Here is a 19,499-nt window from a genome sequence, read left to right on the forward strand (position 1 = left end):
CTTCACTGAGAGAAAAAGAAGCAATCAGAAGGGAATGTGCTAATGTATTATTTCTGTATATCCATGTGAATCTAGACTCGCTCTTTTTGCCTTTCCTCCTCTTACTATAGATAGCTCTGCCTTATTAAAGGCCACCCCAGCTCTGGGTCCCAGATCCTTCTCCTTCCTAAAGACTTGGCTCCTGCAATTTTTCTCAATATTTCCTGCATCACCGGTTTATCTCCCTCCACTGCCTTATTGCCTTTTGCAGTTAAATGTACTCCAGCATCTTCCATTGATTTTTACATAAAAATTTCTCTTGACATCAGAGTACCCTGGCTACTACTTCATTTCTCTGCTTTTCTTTTCACCTAAACTTCTCTAAAGAGAGGCCCCCACATTGCGATCTTAATTTCTTCACTTGCCCTTCTTCTTAAGACACCCCAGCTGGGTTTTCCATTCCATTCCTTGGATGAAACTGCTTTTGACAAGATCACAATGACCTACTTATTTCTAGATCCAGAGGTCACTGTTTTTCCCTTGATAGCTCAGCAGTATTTGACATAGTGTCTCTTCACTTCACCCCACTTGCCTACTTTTCCTTCTCTCTCAGTGCCTCTTTGATAACTCTTCTTCCTTCTCATTGCCTTCAAATTCTAATATGCCCCACTGACTGACCCTAGCCTCTCATTATCTCTATTTACTTCCCTCCACAGTTGCTCTCCTCCAGTCCCACGGGTTTAAATATCACCTTTATGCTAATGTATTTCAGTGATGAATGCTCTTGGTGTTCTAGACTTGTACCTCCACTTGCTTACTTGCCTGCCCAAACCTGGTTATCTTCTAACCTTTCCCTTCCCAGTCCATGGCCCCAATTCAGAAGTCATTCTGAAAGTGTGTCTTTTCCTTCGGGACTCACATCCAGTCCATTAATACTCCTTGTCAGTTATATCTTCCATATATCTCTAATCCACCCATATTTCTCTACTTCCACAACCCCCACCCTAATCCGAGCCACCATCAATTCTGCGCTGAATTTCTTCATAGCTTCCAAACTCTATTGGACCTTTATAGTCCATTTTCCACACAGCAGCCAGAGTGGTTTTTAAAAACATAAACTTGGTCATGCAATTCCTTTGCTTAAAGCCTTCAGTAATTTGTCACTGCATGTAGAATAAATCCTCAACTGCTTACCCCTGCCCACAAGGCTGGGAACAATCTGCCTCCTGCTAATAGAGTCCAACCTCATCTGGGGCTGTCTTTCCCTCCTTCCCAGTGCTTCATTTGCACTGGTTTTCTTCCCTTTCATTGAATATACCAAGTTCACTCCTGGCTTCAGGCCTTTTGCTTGCTGTTCACCTTGTCTGGAATATCCTGCCCCTGCACCTGCACACGACTGGCTCTTTCTTGCCACTGAGGGCTCAGCTCAAATGTCAACTCAATTTAAATGATCATCCATTCTGAAATAGCTTGAGCCAGGCCTACTTACATGACTCTATTTAATTTCCTTTATACAGCCCTCCTCGCTCTCTGAAACTCGCTTGTTTATTTATTTACCAGCTTATTGTTTGCCTCCCTGTACCCCCACCACTCACCCGCTCCCTCACGCTCATTCGTATGTGTGCACGCACACGAGGTCTGTGAGCGCAGGGGCCTTCCCTACCTTGTTCGCTCCTGAATGACTCCCTGGAACTTCATAGAAACTCAATAAATATTTGGAGAAAATGTAAATGAAGGTAAAAGGTGTGGATATTTCTTACGTCAATCACGCTGGGAAGAGGCAGACCCCAGGACAGAAAGCAAACACTTGCAAGTGACGTGCGTGTGTGTGCGCATGTGCGGGCGTGTAGACAGAGCTGAGCAGACCGTGAGGGAAGAAACTCTTCCCGTTTCTCTCCTGGGGTCCTTAGGGCCGTGGCTTGGATTTTAAGGTCCTAGACTAAGGCTCCAGCCTCCGGTCCTTGGGCGGGGAGGGTCTGGCTTCTGTCCGCGGGAAGCAGGCTGGCGGGAAGCAGCTTGCCCTGGCTCCACAGAGCAGGCCCGGAGCAGGGCAGAGCGGCACTGCGCATGCGCTCGCTATCCGTAGTTTCTTTCCGTCACCTCTCTCATAGGGTTTTAAGGGAAGCTTTAGTAAAAGTGACGGCTCAGTCGTAACCGCTGTGTTTGGAACAGAAGGAGTGGAAAAGGAGAGGCCAGTGTGGAGACAGCAGCTGCAGCCCGGGGGAGCCTGCGGCCCAGGACGGCAGGAGACGACTGAGGGGGACGGAGACGGCCCTGGTGGCCGGGGCCAGAGAAACGGGCGGCAGGGGTTGTGGCAGGGACAAGGGAGTCTCCACTCCCCTGGGGGAGGAACTTCAGAAAGGAAGAGGCAGCCCGGCCTTCGAGGGCCCAGAGCATCGAGCTGTGAGCCGTTCCTGGAACGCAAGCTCCGTTGGGCCTCACGGGCTGCTGCTTATAAGGCCATTCCTGGCAGCCGCCTGCCGGAAGTTAGGGCGCTGGCAGACACGGCGGCTTCCTGTCGTCCGCTTAGCGAGCTCTGCTCAGGGTTAGGTGTGGCCTGAGCAAATAACTGAGCAGGATAACTCAGGCGTTCAGAGAGAACAGTCATTTAGAGTCGCTTCTGGTTTGGCTTGCTGGCTTCAGGTCTGAACTCCATTATTTCCCCGGTGGGCTGGGTCATATGTGTCGTCGGAGGTTCAGTAGCGCTCACCCAGGAGGTTTAAAGTGAAGATGAAACGAGAGAAGCCCTGGCGAGCATTCGGCCCGACGCTGAGTTCATAAGAAGCCTATAACACATGTGAACTAGTTTTCTCCCATTTTATGATTACGTGCCTGCGGGAGCCATCAAGAAGAATTTCCCCTCAGTGCCCTGGAGGCGAGTCAGGGCTCAGGGAGTAACCTGCAAAACACCAAACGTTTCCCCGCGCAAGGCCGGCGTTACCTTAATGGCGCCGTTGGGCCTGGCAGGCTCTGACCACCGCAGGAACAGTGCCCGGCCGTGCCCCGTCTGCTGCACGGTAAAGTTGCTCAGCCCACTTGGGGAGGATTCTAAGGTTTGAACTGGAGTCCAGGGGCTTGAAACTTCTCCTGCCTGGTTTGTGGCCACAACGCCAATGTGATACGTCGTGAATGGCTCCAGCCCGAACAGGTGGGCTTCATAGCTCGTTCCCTGTAATGAAACGAACAGGGTAAGTTTCTTTTAGAAACCGCTGGTGATTCCTGGGAGGGCGTTCTCTGAACCGCGCGGCTAAGGCACCGCAGTCACAGCAGCACAAATACTACGCAGGGTTTTGAATGATCATTAAGGAAACATTTTTTTTCCCCCTTGTTCTTTTTGATATCCTTAATATACTACCCAATGTTACGTGATTTAAGACACCCAGCGAGTGTGCACTGGGTGGGATCCTTGCCTTTTCGGAGCACGCAGTCCAAAGGACGTGAAATACGAATGTAAAAAATCTATGATGCCTGAGATCAATGCTGCATCCAGCCTATGAGGGAAGTCGCTGGTACCAAGATGCATGACAGAGAATGCGATAATTGCCCACCAAGTTAATATTGAGGGTTGGAGATATAACCTGAACAACCACAATTCTCTTTTTTTAATCCCCAACACTGTTTGTGCATATGTCTTTCAATCTCCCTCCCTCACTCTCGTGGTGTGCAGTTATGCCTGACAAATGCAAACAAACAAATGCAAGAAAACAACAACACGCCAACTGACAAGCCAGTACAAATACACAAACATCCTCAGAGACGTCTATTACCAATATAAATGAGAAGGCATTCTCATTTGTTAAAAGCTCCGTAACACCATGAAACTCACCAAAAGTAGTTGTGAGCTAGGCTTTGAAAATTCAATCTTTGTTGATTTAAAAGGAAAAAAAGGTATAGCAGAAATAGTTTTTGTTTTTGTTTTTCTACCGGGAGAGCAACATTTAACATATTTTGCCTATCTAAACTCGCGCTAAGGATCCTGATGTTTTGAAAGGCCCCAGGGTGCTCTTTCAACATCTGGGCTGATGAAGATACCCATTTTAATAGGAATTATGTCTGCAAGTGGGCCAGTAACATGTGTATAGATAAACGCACACACACAAATAAGCACTTTGTTGTGTGTCATACCCTTTGGAAATGGATAGTCATGAGGACATTTGGACTGGTTTAGGAGGATATTTTCGTTTAGTGGTGTGTGAGATCAGATTTGGTTTATTAGATGATTAAATATGATAGATCATCTTCACTTTTCCTCTTTCAGGTGAGCAGAGGAAGAAGAATGTGCTGTGGGGAAGAGAGTTATTTTCTGAAACTAGGTAGCTAAGTGTACCAGACAAAGTTATATGTAAAGCAATTTTCCTTAATTTGGGTACATTCAAATATAATTTTGAATAAAACCTAAAACAAGGCGCTAAAATAAGACTGAACCATTATCCAAACTGGTTAGACAAAACTAAAACACTCTGCCAAAATAATTTTTGACATTGTTTTTCTTGTTCTTGGTTGTAGGTTTCAACTGTGTTAATGTTTCTTATTATATGTTAAACACGGGCAGAGAAAATAAAATACAATTTCCTTTACATATCAAAAGCTTGTGAAGTCAATTTTCCTGTTTCAATAAGTCCCATTATGATATTACATGCTAACCTCTTGAAATCATTTAATATTTAAACATTCGCTAAGTGACCAGACTCTGAAAAAAATTTTACAGAAATACTAATTTCTCTTTTTTAAAATATTAAAAGTTAGTTCATAAATATTTAAAAACTTATTTCTCCACAACATCGGATTGGTCTTTTAGATAAATATAGCACAGAACTAGAATGACCATAATGAATATTAAATCTGAAGTAGCTACAAGTTCCGATTACAAACATTCTTTTCTGATAAATGATTCCTTTTCTATGGAAATAGGGCAAACATGAGCAAGATTAATAATGCAAAAAAGAATAATTCTTTGTTCAGAATACCCAGTAATAGATGCCAAAAAAACATAAGCTCCAAAGCAAATAGTAATCACCTCTAACAGATTATATATAAAAAAAGGTAGGCTGTTGGGGGACATTTAGAGATAGCTTTTGTCATAAGAAACATGAAAAGCATGTGGGCTATAAAGCAAAAACATATGTATATTGTCAATAGCAGCACCTGCTCAATTACAGTTTATTTCAGAGCTGAGAATTCTGTTCAGCCCCTAGATGGCAATACTATCAAACACTTTTGGTAACCTGAGTACTTAATGATTAACAACCGGCATTCAGTCATCCAACACACTCCAGACAACCATTAAAAAATAACAAAACTGATTTCATTATAGATTCTTTTAATAAACATTTATGGCTCAGATCCTTGAAAGCAGAAGTATTCAAGATGCCCTGGCCTCAAAACCTCCACCATCTAACACAGAAATATGACCTGTAGGTCTCAAGTTGAGGTCTGTGCAGCCTAGCTCAGAAATTATTTAAATACGGTATGCTCCCACAAAGGGTGATTGCATCAGTTCTTTTGCTGAATCTGGTCAATATTTATCTTTTTTAAAAAAAGGAAATAATCACATATTGGGATATCTGTGAGAATTTTTATACATAGGGAAGTTTCCCTTATAACATTAATCTGTTATTTCCGAGGGCTCTGAAAAAAATTGCACACACACACATACATGCCCCTTTGATAAAGTTCTTTAAAAGCCATGATTTTGGTCAATCTTTAGTAAAGACCATATGAAAAAAATGAAGAAAACTTTAAAATGTCAAAACTATCCTTACCTATTTATTCTTCAACATTTTAGGAAATAATTTAAAATTATTTTCTTGAGTGGATTTTCAATACCAAAATTCACTATTGATAGGTTTTTAGAATCCTGCTGTTAAATTTGGACACAGTTTCACTCTGTGGGATTAATTTGGATTGTGTCTTGTTTAGTTACTGTTACATGTTATTTTCCTTACATTCAGAATATTTATATGAACACTATAGATATATCTTAAATGTTTTAGATTCAATTCCTTCCTTTGGAGATATAATATTCTGTCCCACCTAATAGGAAAAGTAATTAAAATTAATTTTCCTCTCTTGGTTTTTCTTTGTTTTTATGTTTGTTTTTTCATTTTCCTTTCTTTTTCTTTCTCCACTTCACTTTTCCTCCTTCTTCTCTCCCCCATTCCACTTTTTCCATCTTATTCTCTCACTCTCTTTTCTCTGTGGTGATTATTGTAATTCAGTATTCTTACTTCTTCCTTGTCACTAATTTTTTCTTGTTTCCTTTCACTCTTTTTGATCTGTTTTCTGTCTGTCTTTTTGGTTATTTCTGGCCTCTAGGTTATCAACTTGCTTCCCTTTTGCCTTTGTCTATTCTATGCCCACATTTATATCATATTCAGATTTTTAATTCTAGAAGTACATTAAGCTTTGTTAGGCAACAGATTTAAGGAAGTATTCAAAAGAGGATGACTCAACAAAGGAAAACAAGGAGAAATACTTTATTAGAGGATAGTCCGTTATCTGCAGTCTAATATTTCCAATGAGATTTTGCCTTCTCTCTCTCTACTTTTGCCCTTACATGCATAAGGATCAGATTCTGGATAAAAACCAGTGAGTCACTTTATGAGGCATAAAGACTGTCTGGAACCTCTGCCAGTTGAGGCTCTGTGGCAATTTGAACTACGCTTTAACCTCTCAACTCTGCTCCTGGGACACATGAAACTGCTTGGAATCTTCAGCAATCTGACAATTTTACACCATCTTCTCTGATTATTTTTGATGACTTGAAGTGCCCCAAAGGTGGCCATGGGGTCAATAGGTTTATGTAGGTTGAAAATGATCAAAAATTATCATTGATCGGTAGCTGTCAATAAAAGGCTGTGTGGGGAGACTCCCTGCACAAATGTTTAAACTGCATAAAGCTACCTAACTTAGTCATCTTTGAGTCTATTGATCTGATGATTCAGCAGTTTCCAGAGCTTTTGCTTTGGTTGTTGTGGTGCATTTGGCCTTTCAGAATCTTTTTACCTAGCTCCAGGTGATGAACGAACACATAGATGTACAGAGCACTCTTCACAGAATATTACATACACTTACCACATTTTGGAAAGGCTTATTCTTCCTGGTCACCATTTACTTCATTCAAGGCTGATGGGTTTTTTTTTTTCTTGCTTTGTCCTTTCTCCTTTGTCCTGGGCTTCTCATTCTAAACTGGGTGAGCTATTATATAAATCTTGACTGGGTGCCAGTGTTTCTTTCCCTCCTTAGGATGTATGCCAAGACCCAGAGAGTAATTCACATTAAAAGTTTGCCTTTTGCCCAGAGAGAGCGTCAGAGGAATCTAGATTTAAATATAGCAACTTCTGTTTTCCTTAGTTGAACTGTTCAGATGCCTCTTTTTAGTTTTATGTTGTTATATTTTATCTTGTCATAATGATACAATAAAGGTATAGTAGACAAGAACCTGAGTTTCAGGATTAGATGACAAATAAAACATGCAAAACAGGAAAAGCTTTCATTTACCATCACCTAAAGGCCATGGCATTGGGCAGAGTGCATTCAGTCAATTGGATGACTTTGCACACTGGATGGATGTAAACATTGCAATGCTGGCAAAACAATACAAAACATTTTTGTAGTTTTCAGGAAGTCAGACAATTTGAGGTATAGATTCTTTAGGGCTATTTTTCCTTTCCATTTATAAAGTTCATTCTTCAATTCCCCAAATGCTGATCAACTCATTTATACCTAGCCCTTATTTGTGTAAAAATCAAGCCATACTTGGAAACATAAATGATCTTTCTATTACTCATTAGCCAAATAACTTTGAATACTTGTCGATGGTCATCTAAGCCTGGGGCTTTGAAGACTGCAAAATGTTAACACTGTCAGAAAATTTACACTGATTTCACAGGCTTGCTTTACTGGGTCACATCTACCTACATCTCTCTAAGCTAGTGGTAAAAAAGAAGATATTTATTGAAGGCATCCACATACATGTTCCAAAATAAAAGATTGACAGGCAGTACAAGAAAGGTCAAGAAATATTCCTAGGTTCATAGTTTAGTGTTTCATGTGCAATAAAAGTGGGTGCAGGCTAGGTGGCTTCACTAAGTGGCATGGCTGAGCTGTCATTGTGGTCTGTGGAAGTATTTAGTATGGTTGGTCAACAGCTCCATTCAATTCTTTAAACATTTCTGGGCCTCTTCTATATAAAAGACCCTGGAAAGTTGTGGAGATATGGGATAGGTAACACAGGCCATTGATTCTTAGGAATTTATAACCCAGTAGAGGAGACCAATGATGTATGCAGATACATATAATTCAGAGTGCGGTCACTGCTAAAAGTGAGGGCCAGGGAAATACTGGGGAAATACTTCAGATTGGGAAGGGAGGAGGCAAGGAGTTGGGAAAGACTGAATTGGAAGGTGGCATTTGATCCAGGCCAGGAAGACAAGTATACTTTGAGTTGGTGAAGGATTAGAACAAAGAGTGGAAGAGAGTATAGGATACATCTGGGAAAGAGCTGGCATTGTGGGCATAGGGCAATGGTAGGGCTTAAAGCTGGAAAGGGATTGGTGATTAATATGTAGAGGGCTTTGAATACTACCCTGAAGATTTTGGATTTTAGTAAGAGTAACAGGCAAAAATTTTAAGAACTAAATTATGTATAAAGAGCTCTACAGTGCAATTTGAAGCTAACAGAAGACCTTTTAAAATTTGCCCTAGTGAAAAAAAAAAAAATTTGCCCTAGTATGATGCCATTCATGATCAATGACTGATTAACAAAATCAGCCAAGAATTATTTAATTCACTCATTTAAGTTTTAGTCAACCAATAAATATATTACATTTATACAACGTAATAGGAGAGTAATTTCTTAGGAATAAGGCTAAAAAAACCTTTATGTTTGCTCTATTGCAAAATTGGTGATTATTATTTAGATACAAATGCTTTTTCTTTGGATCACAATGAGGTGGGGATTATGTGAATTGAATTGGAATCAATCATATAGTCCTGTCCTGACCCACCTTTAGACTAAATGCACCTGGGTTTCTTCCTTATTGCGGAGACATGTTGTGTAAAGCCATCCACAGCTTTGCCCCCAGTTCCTTGTGCATATCAGACAGCCACAGGGCAGCTGGAAAGGTCAGGAATATCATCAGAGACTGGGAAATGGAGTGAGGCTAACTCAAATGTACACAAAAACGCCAATGCATTCTTGGTGCTGGCTTCTAATTAATGTTTTAGAATGTAATTTGAAAGACTTCAAGAAAGTATAAATGCAAATCTTCCCTTCAGATAGTTGTGATGTGTGTAATTATAATTGATGAACCAGTGGCCATTTGTTCTTACAATTGTGACTTTCAAACTTAAAATGCTCAGTTTGAAGAATACATGTGTTAATGCTCTACCCTTTAGGACCTTTACTCTAACAAATATGTAAACTCTGTATACTTTAGCACATTTACTCTAACAAATATGGGGGGATTTGATTTTTTCCCCTCCTATTGAAATACATCATTCATTTTGAAATTGGGGGGGGGGGGATAACAATGGGAAGTGAAGATTCAGTTCACAGACATTTTCTTTATAGAAAAATTGGCTGTATCAATTTTATCTATAGAGCAAAAGCTAGAATTTTTGCAAAATGAGTGATGATGCTCAGTTACCATAAAATCATTGGGGGAAAAAAGAATGGTTTTGGAATGGCTCATCTCTCAAGAGAGAAGAGAAAAAAGTTAAATTTGTGATAATTAAATTTTTAAGTGACAAATCAGTCACACTAAATATTAAAAAAGCAGTACTTCAGGTCTATCAAAATTAAAAATGTACATACTCTGTGATCCAGCAGTTCTACTCTGGCTATCTGTTTTATGGAAATACTAGCAAAATTATGCTAAAATACACTTAGAAGGCTATTTATTCTAGCATAGTTCGTATTTATTCAATCCTTGATTAAACACTTCTGTATTAGTCAGCCAAAGGGGTGCTGATGCAAACTACTAGAAATCTGTTGGCTTTTATAAAGGATATTTCTTTAGGGTGGAATTATATGGTCACAAGGCCCTAAAGAGTCCAACTCAAGGTTACTTAAGAGATACTTTGGCACCGAAAGTCTGTTGCCACTTGTTGATGCAAGATGGCTGGTGATGTTTGTGAGGGTTCAGCCTTCTTCTTCCCTCTTAAGGCTCTGTGGTCCCAGTTTCTTCAGATCTCAGTTGTAGGCTGGCATAAGGCTTGTCTCTCTTCCCAGGGCTCGTTTCTTTCCTGGCTCAGCTTTCTCTGTTCTCTTCACAAGGTCAGCTGTAGACTATCAGGTTCATCTGTCTTCCTGGGGCTGCAGAATCCTGTCTAATGAGCTGTCTCTCTTCCTCTGTGTTCTCCACATATTTACTTCTGTGTCAGTGTCCAACCACCAAGGGGACAGGGACGCTATGTCCTACTGACAAGATTGAATCAGAACCCCAATCTTAATTTAATCAAGGAAAACTGAAACCTCTGAATCTAATAAAATCTACTATGCACAGAGGAACATACCAGTTTACAAACATAGTCCATATTTCTTTTTGAAATTAATAAATAATACCAAACTGTGACAAATTCCATATTGAGGACTATTTACTAAAAACTGCCTAAGCTCAGGGGATGCAGTGGAAATCAAGGGAAACAGGGACATTTCCTTAACTGAGTTATTATAATGAAGGGAAATAGACCATATATGAGCAAAAAATAGTAATTAGAGATTATGGTACGTTATTAAGGGAATAAATAGAGTGATGCCCTAACTAGTGTTTGGGCTTAGGTTGTGGAACTTCTTGGTGTAAGGTGGGTGGGTTGGGAAGGTCCTGAAAGAAGTTGCATTTAGGCAAGAATGCAGAAGAAACCATCTGTGTGAAGAACCAGGGGAGAAAGTTTTAAGCAAAAGGGGGGTGGTGGGGTCGAATGGGACCTCATATATTTTTTTAATGTAATATTTTTACAAAATCAATAAAAAAAAAAAAAAGAATAGAGGCACTAAGGTGGAAACAAGTCTGGTATTTTTGTTCTCAGGTAGGAGCTAGTGTGTCTAAGGCCTGCGCATGAGAGAAAGGTACAATGTAAGATCAAACCAATGGGCAGGAGCCGGATGGTATAAACCTTGTAGTCCAAGGAAAAGAATGTGACTATAATGCAATGGGAAATTATTGAAGGCCTTTAGCAGGGAATGACATGATTTGATTTTAGTATTAAAAAGATCATTTTGCCTGTGTGTGGAAAATATATGTTGGGGGTCAAGAGAGGGAGTGAGAGACATTAGCAGGATTTGCAGAAGTCCAGGAGGGTGGAAGCAGCTTGGAGTAGGTGGTAATAGTGGAGATGAAACTAAGTGAATGGATTAATATTTTGAAAGTAGAGCCAATAAGATTCTGATGGGTTGAATGTAGAAGGTGAGGAAAAGAGGAGAATCAAGGGGACTCTTGGGTTTTTGCCTTGAGAGAAAGGATGGGTGATGGTGCCATTTAATGAGAGTTGAAGCTTCAGGGAGTAACAGATTTGGGGAGGGTGGGAGTAATATTGGTTTTGTTAACTTCAAGATGCCAAGTATTAATACAATGACCTGTGACTCTTTAGTTCTGAGTAAAAGACTGAGTTAGAAATGCACATTTGAGAGTCACTGGATATCTCTCTCCAAATCCAGTCTTACAATCCAATTGGCTTCTCAACCTTTCTACCTAGGTGTCTGACAGACATCTCAAACTCAACAAGCCTTAATGTGATCTCTTGATTTTCCTCTCTGTCATAGTTTGCATTACTTTAAATTAGTTAAGGTGGAATCACATATCTCAGAATTCATTTCTGTGGCAGATACGCCCAAAGACCCAGTGAGTCATGCCCTTGTATAATCCCTCCCCCCTTAAGTGTAAGGGGGGACCCGTGGCGGCTTGCTTCTAAACAATAGAAAATGCCAAAGGTGATGGGAAGCCACCCTCTTGATCAGGTTATATTATATGGCAAATGTCATGGGATATAGCTCCCATGGATGTGGTTTTTTTTTTTTTTAGATTTATTTTTATTTATTTAATTCCCCTCCCCTCCCCTGGTTGTCTGTTTTCTGTGTCCTTTTGCTGCGTCTTGTTTCTTTGTCTGCTTCCGTTGTCGTCAGCAGCACGGGAAGTGTGGGCGGCGCCATTCCTGGGCAGGCTGCACTTTCTTTCCCGCTGCGCGGCTCTCCTTACGGGTGCACTCCTTGCGTGTGGGGCTCCCTACGCGGGGGATACCCCTGCCACATCCATTTTAGGAGACTGGAGATTGTGATTCTGCAGGTAGTCTTGCAGACATAAGCTGCCAGGTTGTGAGAGGCCCTGTGAAAGAGCCATGAGCAATGAACTGTGGGTGGCCCCTAGAACCCAAGGACAGCCTCCAGCCAAGAATCAACAAGAAGCGAGGCTTACAACTGCAAAGAAATTAATTCTGTGAACAATTTAAATGAGCTTGGAAGTATATTTTTTCCATAGTCAAGCTTCCTGATGAGAGTATATCCCATCTGCCACCTTAATTGCAGTCTTGTGATACCTTGATCCAAGGACCTAGCTAAGCCATGCCTAGAATCCTGACCCATGAGAATAGTGAGATAATAAATATGTGCTGTTTTCTTTCCACTAAGTTTGTAGTAATTTGCTATGTAACAATAGAAAACTAATACACCATCCCTATAGGGCTTTGGGTTATAATTGGCTCAAAGAGGAATTTGCATGAGATTGGAGGCTAAAAGTAAAGCAACTGCCATTACTCTTTGAAGGACACTAAGTAGCTCTCAGCCCTCATTCTCTGCTCCACATCTGGCTCTTCTTTCCAACTGCTGACTTTCTGAGCAATAGCAGACAATGGCTGACAACCTGATGTTTAGAGTTGACCCCACAGAGGTTGCCGCTTCACAAAAGCACAGCTTCCCATAGACCTCTCCACATTTCCTGCTGTCCCTTCCACGTAAATGGCTGGTTGTGCTTGACTTCTTAGAGTAGCTAGGTGGCACCTCCTTCATCTTCCTGTTCTCCTCCCTGAACCTTCACTTCCCCATCACTTCCCACAATTGTACAAACTGCCAGTTTATATAAGAAACCCCCCAATCCTCAAACCTATGTTGTTCTGCTTAGACTGAATTGTGTCTGATGCACCCACCAAAACTTCTTCACTGGACTCTTCCCTTTTCTCAGTGATGACAGTGCCATCCTTTCAGTTGTTTCGACAAAAGAACTTTGGAATCATCCTTTCTTCCTCTTATACCTACATTGAATCATTAAGAAATAGGGTTGGATTTAAAATACACCCAGATCCAACGACTTCTCACTTTCTCCACTACTACCACTCTGATCTGATGGAAATCAATAGAAGAGGATGTTTCATAAAAGGAGGTGTCAAATGATGCTGAAATGTTAAACAAGATGCACACAGATAGACCTCTGATCTGGTAACAGGTGGTCTTGATACAAGCTTTTTAGTGGAGTGTTAGGGATAGAACTCTGATTGACGTGGGTGGAAGAGAGAACCAGATGTATGGAAGTAGAATCAATGAGTATTAACATAGTTCTAGCATAACTATGTTGACTCTTAAGGGGGACAGAGAAATGGGGTGATAGCTAGAGGGGGATATGAGGTCACATTTTAAAGAAATGGAAGCTACTAGAGCATATTTGTATAGTGATTGGAATTCTCCATTAAAGAGGGAAAGATGATGTAGGAGAAAAAGTTATTTTTTTAAAGCAAGGCTTCCTTCTTATCTTGCATGTGGAATCCAGGTTTCCAAGAATCTGTATATGGCAAACTAATATGGGCATGCAAAGCCTCAGCCAACTAACTTTGAGTTAGTTGTAGCATCACAGCAAAGCAATGTTTTATACTTATAGAAATCATCACTGTATGCTTTAACTCTTTTCCTAGATAAGTTTGCAACAACAAAGCATCATGAAAAATGAAGTGATAAACTACCAGGACTGTATCTATTAGGAGTAGGGTAATTAAAATTTTTTGGTTATAATCAGATTTATTACTTTTGATAAATTTTGCCTTCCAAGTGAAAAGTCCCCTACTCACCCTGTCTCCCACCCCCTACCCTCAGCCAGCCAGTTCTCTTACCCAGAGGTAACAAATGTTTTCAGTTTATCATTTTCTTGTGATTCTTCCTAAGATTGTGTAATTATTTTTAAGCAGAGATTTTGCTCTTACTATGTCAGACCCGGTATAAAGTACTTTGCATGCTTTATCTCATTTCCTCTTCACAACAAAGCTATGAGATTGGTATTATTATCGATGAGAAAACTAAGGCTTGGATAATTTAGGTAACTTGCTCAGGGTCACACTGTATGTTAGAGACCCAGATCACTGAGATTAGATAGAAATTTGAAAATAAAACATTAGCAAACAATATCCAGGTGCATATTTAAAGAGGATATCATGACTATATAGGATTATGCCCTCAAAATTTGGTTTACTTAAAATCATCTTAATAGACTCAACAAAATCCAGCACCTATTCATGATAAAATCTTAGTCGAGTGAATAGAAGAAACTACTTAATATGATAAATGGTGCATACTAAAATCATATAGCAAAATTGTACTTAATGATAAAGTTTTAGAAGACTTTCCATTTATTTAATAAACAAGTAAGACAGGGAGCCCTCTATTCATTATTGTACTGGTAATCCCAAGCAATGCAAGACAAGAAAAAAGAGATATACAGCAGAGATTATTAGGACTCACCAAATGTCTGTATACGTCCCACATTCCCCAGCTTCCATGCATCAGCACAGGGCTAGGTGACTAATTCTTGTCAATAAGATGCAGGCAGAAGTGATGTAAGCCTCTTTCAGACCTGGGCCTTAAAAATACCTTCCAGAACCCTCTAGTGAGCTCATGGTCTGACACTGCCATAATTTGGAGAAGGATGACTAAATCTACTTTTGGCTTTTTCCACCTTTATTGTGTTAAGCTGAGATTTGGAGTTTTATCTGTTACCTCAGCCTATTGTATCCCATCCTATCCTAGCCTATTCTTGTCTATCCTATCAAGTAATACAAGGTTAGATGAGTTTGGAAAGATGAGAAATATAGTCATTGACTACCTAAAAAGTCCAAGGAATCTAAAATAAACTATTCTAGAGTTCAGCAGTTAGGACTAAAACACAAAAAAATCATTTGTGCTTTGCCAAAAGAAATACAACAGCCAGATTATAAAATTTACAAGGTAGAGTTAAAGGATAAGTGGAAAAAGGCTTAGTTAATGTTCTAATGAATTAGCAAACTCACAGAGTCAGAATCTAGAATATAGCTATTAGGGGATGGCATAGGGATAGGGAAAGATAGGTTAAGACTTAAAATGTACAGGGTTCACAGAGCGGATGTAGCCCAGTGGTTGAGCACCTGCTTCACATGTACCAGATGGGGTTCAATCCCCAGTACCGTCCTCCAAAAATGTACAGTGTTCCTATTTAGAATGATGGTAATGATTTGATAATGGATGGTGGTGATGGTGGCACAATATTGTGATGTGATTAACAGCACTGAAATATATATTTGAATGTTATTAAAAAGGGAAATATTAGATTACATATATAGTAATAGAATAAAACATTTTAAAAGTCCATGGAATTACACTGCACAGTGAACCCTAAGTTAAAACATGGACTATACTTAATAGTACAATTATAAAAATGTGCTTTTGTCAGCTGTAACCAATGTTTCACACCAAAGCAAATGGTTAATAATAGGGTGGTGTATGGGAATCCTGTATTTTATGCATGATTGTTCTGTAAAGTTACAACTTTCTAATAAAGAAAAAAAGAATATTTAGTTATGAGGAACAGAAACTCATTTTGACTGATTTAAGGAAAAAGGAGGCTATTGAAAGAACACAAGCATATAAAACTTAACTTTGGTTCTTTGAAATTGGAAACCTGTCAGAGCTTAGAGTTATTCTATCTTTCAGGATTGCATAATATCAACTTCTCTTTGTTTTCTCTTTCTTTCTCTTAACTTGCTTTCTCTCTTTACTTATTGCCCAACATGGTTGCTATGGCAGTTTGATATTGGTGAATTCCAAAAAGAAATATGGAGTGTGCTTGTAAACTGGTCTGTTTTCTGGGCATGATATCCTTTGATGATATTAGATTCAGGGGTTTCACTTTTACTTGATTAAATTAAGATTAGGGCTTTGATTTGGCCACTGTCAGTAGAATGTTGAGTCCCCACCCCCTTGGTGGACAGATGCTCACACATAAAAAGACACAGCAGAGGAGAGAGCTTAGTTTTGACAGTGGAGCCCTGGGGAGCAAGCTGAACTGTTTGCCTGATAGTTTGTAGATGGCCTTGTGGAGCAGAGCAGCTGAGCCTGGAAAGAGAGGAGTCCCGGGAAGAGAGATGAGCCTTATCCTAGCCTATCGCTGAGATCGGAAGCTGGGACCCTGGAGCCTTAGGTGGAAGTGGAAGACTGAACCCTTGCGGAGACTGGCAACCATCTTGCTTCAACGCATGGCAACAGACTTTGGTGAGGGAAGTAAATTACTCTTTATGGCCTTGTGACTGTAAGCTTCTACACCAAATAGATACCCTTTATAAAAGCCAACAGATTTCTGGTACTTTGCCTCAGCACCCCTTTGGCTGACTAATGCAGTTGCCAATTTCAAGTCTAAATAACCTTACAGCCGCAGTACTCATGACCACCTGACCACTGTCTGTGCATCTTCAGAGAGAGGGCTCTGACTGGTTGTTAACTAGGCAATAGTTTCCTGACCTTGAGTCAGCTATTGATGAGGAAGGTAGAGTCAGATAATAGAGACCATGTGCACTGAAGTCTCTTTACCAGGATAAATTATAGATGATGACAGATGTCAGTGAGAAGATGCCGTGGACATTCTAGATTACCTCCAAATGCAGGAAATACCTCTGATATTAGATGACAACATGGCTAAAGTTTGCATCTTGTGGATATCTCTGGAAAGACCTTTCCTCTCTACAAAGGCTGGTTGTTGGTCTGATTACCAGCCTGCCTCTTGGTTTCGAGGTAGTCCTCCTGGAGCCTTTACTTAAATTGAATACTGCACTCTCTATTTTCTGTATCTCACTTGTGATTTTACATAAGAGGTCCATGTTTTTCTTCCAGTTCCTTTTTCTCCCCCTCTATTCATGCAGCCTCAAAGAGAGGAAGTCATGGTATCTTCAGGCAGAAATAGTTAAGTGTCTGCTTCTGAACCTCAGAGTACCTTGCGACATATTTACCTGCTCTCCTACTTTCTATTGCATGGCCATGGTTAAGTGGAAGAAATAAGTTCTAACTTTTCTAATTTGAAAGCCAGAGGGCTGCCTGACCTAGATCTGGACAGGTAACATGTGGTTTGGGACCGCCAGTCTTCTGAAACTAGAACTCCTTTGGCCTGCCTCTCTGGGCCCAGCTTCCCCTGCTCCACCCTTGGCCTTATTCACGCAAACCCTGCACCCCAGCCACACGACTCAGAGGGCCCTGGCCACAGCCCAGCCAGGGGGGCCTTGATTTTGCTCATGATTTCCCCTTTACTCTGAATACCCTTCCACACCTGGCAACTCCTGACCATGCTTAAAAACACAACGTAAACGTTGCCTCCACTTGAATGAGTTTTGTGACTCTCCAGGTCTCCTTGCCCCTCTTCTCTGCTCTTGATGTTGTCCGTGGCACTTCTACACTGCATTAGTTGATCCGTTTACCTGCCTTTCCTCCCCACTAGACCTTGAACTCTTGGAGGACAGGAGCTAGGGATACAAAATGTGTTTGGTACCATATGGTGCTCAATAGATGTCTGCTGAATGAATACATTATCTTTTATTTAAATATATTATCTTACTGGCAATATGCTAGCTGGTTTAAAAAATACTTATCATGGATTATTTCTCATTCTCTGACTTCGAGTTTCTATTATAAGGCCCTGACATGTTACCTATCACTGAGAAAGAAAAAAAAATGCTTCCAATTGAATAATACAATGCTTTTTAAAATCAAACTATGTAGTATATATTTATTGAAAAACCCTTAAGTCTTGTAGAGGCATAGTTTTTATTTTATATTAAGTGGCTGTTTCTGTACTTTTGTGTATACACTAACTTTTCATATTAATGCCAAATCATAGCACAATCTTTTTGAAGACATTTTAAGTGGCAATTAAAGTCAACCTGCGTGGTACCAACAGTGCACATAACTCAACCGGAGTGGTGGGAGCATGGATGGTGCTGATCAAATCCATGCAGGCACAGGAAATGACAAGTATGGAGCAATTGCTGCCCACAGCGCCTGTAAGGTTGAGATGCACCTTGACGTCTGAGATGGTCAAATGTCTAAAAATATTCGTCCTACAAATCAAAGAAATTTCTGTTCTCTGTTTTCTGAGTACTCTTTCCAAGTAGAAAAGGGCACAGTAGGTAAAAAGCCAGTGTGTGACTCCTGGTCCACTTGCTCTAGCAAAGTGGAATGACTTATTCTTGGGGACAGTAAAAAAGGGGACCAAAAAGCTAAAGCTGGCCTCATTAAGGAGCAACCAGACCACACTGCCACCCGGGCTGCCTTGGGAATTGTGATGGCACAAAGTAAAAAGGTCTAGGAACTCACAAACGATGTAAGGATGGTAACAGAATGGCATATACTACGACGTATCTAGCTTGTAAAACACATGTGGCCCTACATTCAGGGGGACTGATGCTGCTGATCTCTTCATTCTTAGCTTAACTTGTTCTTAGCCTAAGTTCTTGATTCTTTTAATTCTTTTCTTAAGGAGTATCTCAAAGGGTTATAGCAGTGAGTGCTGACTATATGCCAGGCATTTTCCAAGGACTTGAAACATTAAAATGCTTAATCCTTAAAACAACCTCAAGAGATAGACATTACTAGTACCCTTATTTTTTGGATAAGAAAACCATTGAAAAGGCAGTTGAAGCAAACTCTGCAGTCAAAAGGGGCAGAACCAGGATTGGACCAGATGCATTCTGACTATAGACTCTGTGTTCAGAACTGTCAGGCTAAGCTGGATATGTGTCAAATCCTTGTCACCACCTCCACTAGCATTACCAGAGTTTGGAAGACAAAAGTCATCCATGTCTTTTCCTGATACAGAGAGCTTCTCCTATCTCCCTCTCATGGAACTAGGAAAGGCTTCCTTCTGCTCTTTGACCTAAGCCTGCTTACTGTTCACACTTTTCTTTTTTCCTTTTTTAGGAGGTACCGGAGATTGAACCTGGGACCTCGAACATCAGAAGCTGGTGCTCAATCCCTGAGCTACATCAGCTGTGCTACTATTCCACTTTTGAGGAGTCAGACTGCAGGATAATCTCAAGGGAAAGAGAGGGATTGCTTTTCAAATAAGAACAATTTCAATAGTTTGGCCATAAGGTAGGAAAATATGATGATGGTTGAGGCTAAGAGGAAAGCTCTTGCAAAGACAAACCAGTAAGAAACCTTCACAATTCACTTGTACCTGGCTCCAAGGGGGTTAACTGGTTATCAACAATCTGAACCCAAGTGGTTGGTGGTTGCTGGCACATTT

General features: G+C 40.5%; 1 protein-coding gene across 1 annotated transcript in view; it reads right to left on the bottom strand.

Moving 5' to 3' along the window:
* The window catches only part of USH2A (usherin), an 838,570-nt gene that overhangs the window by 49,569 nt on the left and 769,502 nt on the right, over positions 1-19,499 (bottom strand). Inside the window, exon 61 of the mRNA XM_058275221.2 lies at positions 2,921-3,148. Coding sequence (XP_058131204.1) covers positions 2,921-3,148 — 228 coding nt within the window. The remainder of the gene's footprint in view (positions 1-2,920; positions 3,149-19,499) is intronic.

Source organism: Dasypus novemcinctus, chromosome 13 (genome assembly GCF_030445035.2).
Source record: "Dasypus novemcinctus isolate mDasNov1 chromosome 13, mDasNov1.1.hap2, whole genome shotgun sequence".
In the NCBI taxonomy this organism is placed as follows: Eukaryota; Metazoa; Chordata; class Mammalia; order Cingulata; family Dasypodidae; genus Dasypus; species Dasypus novemcinctus.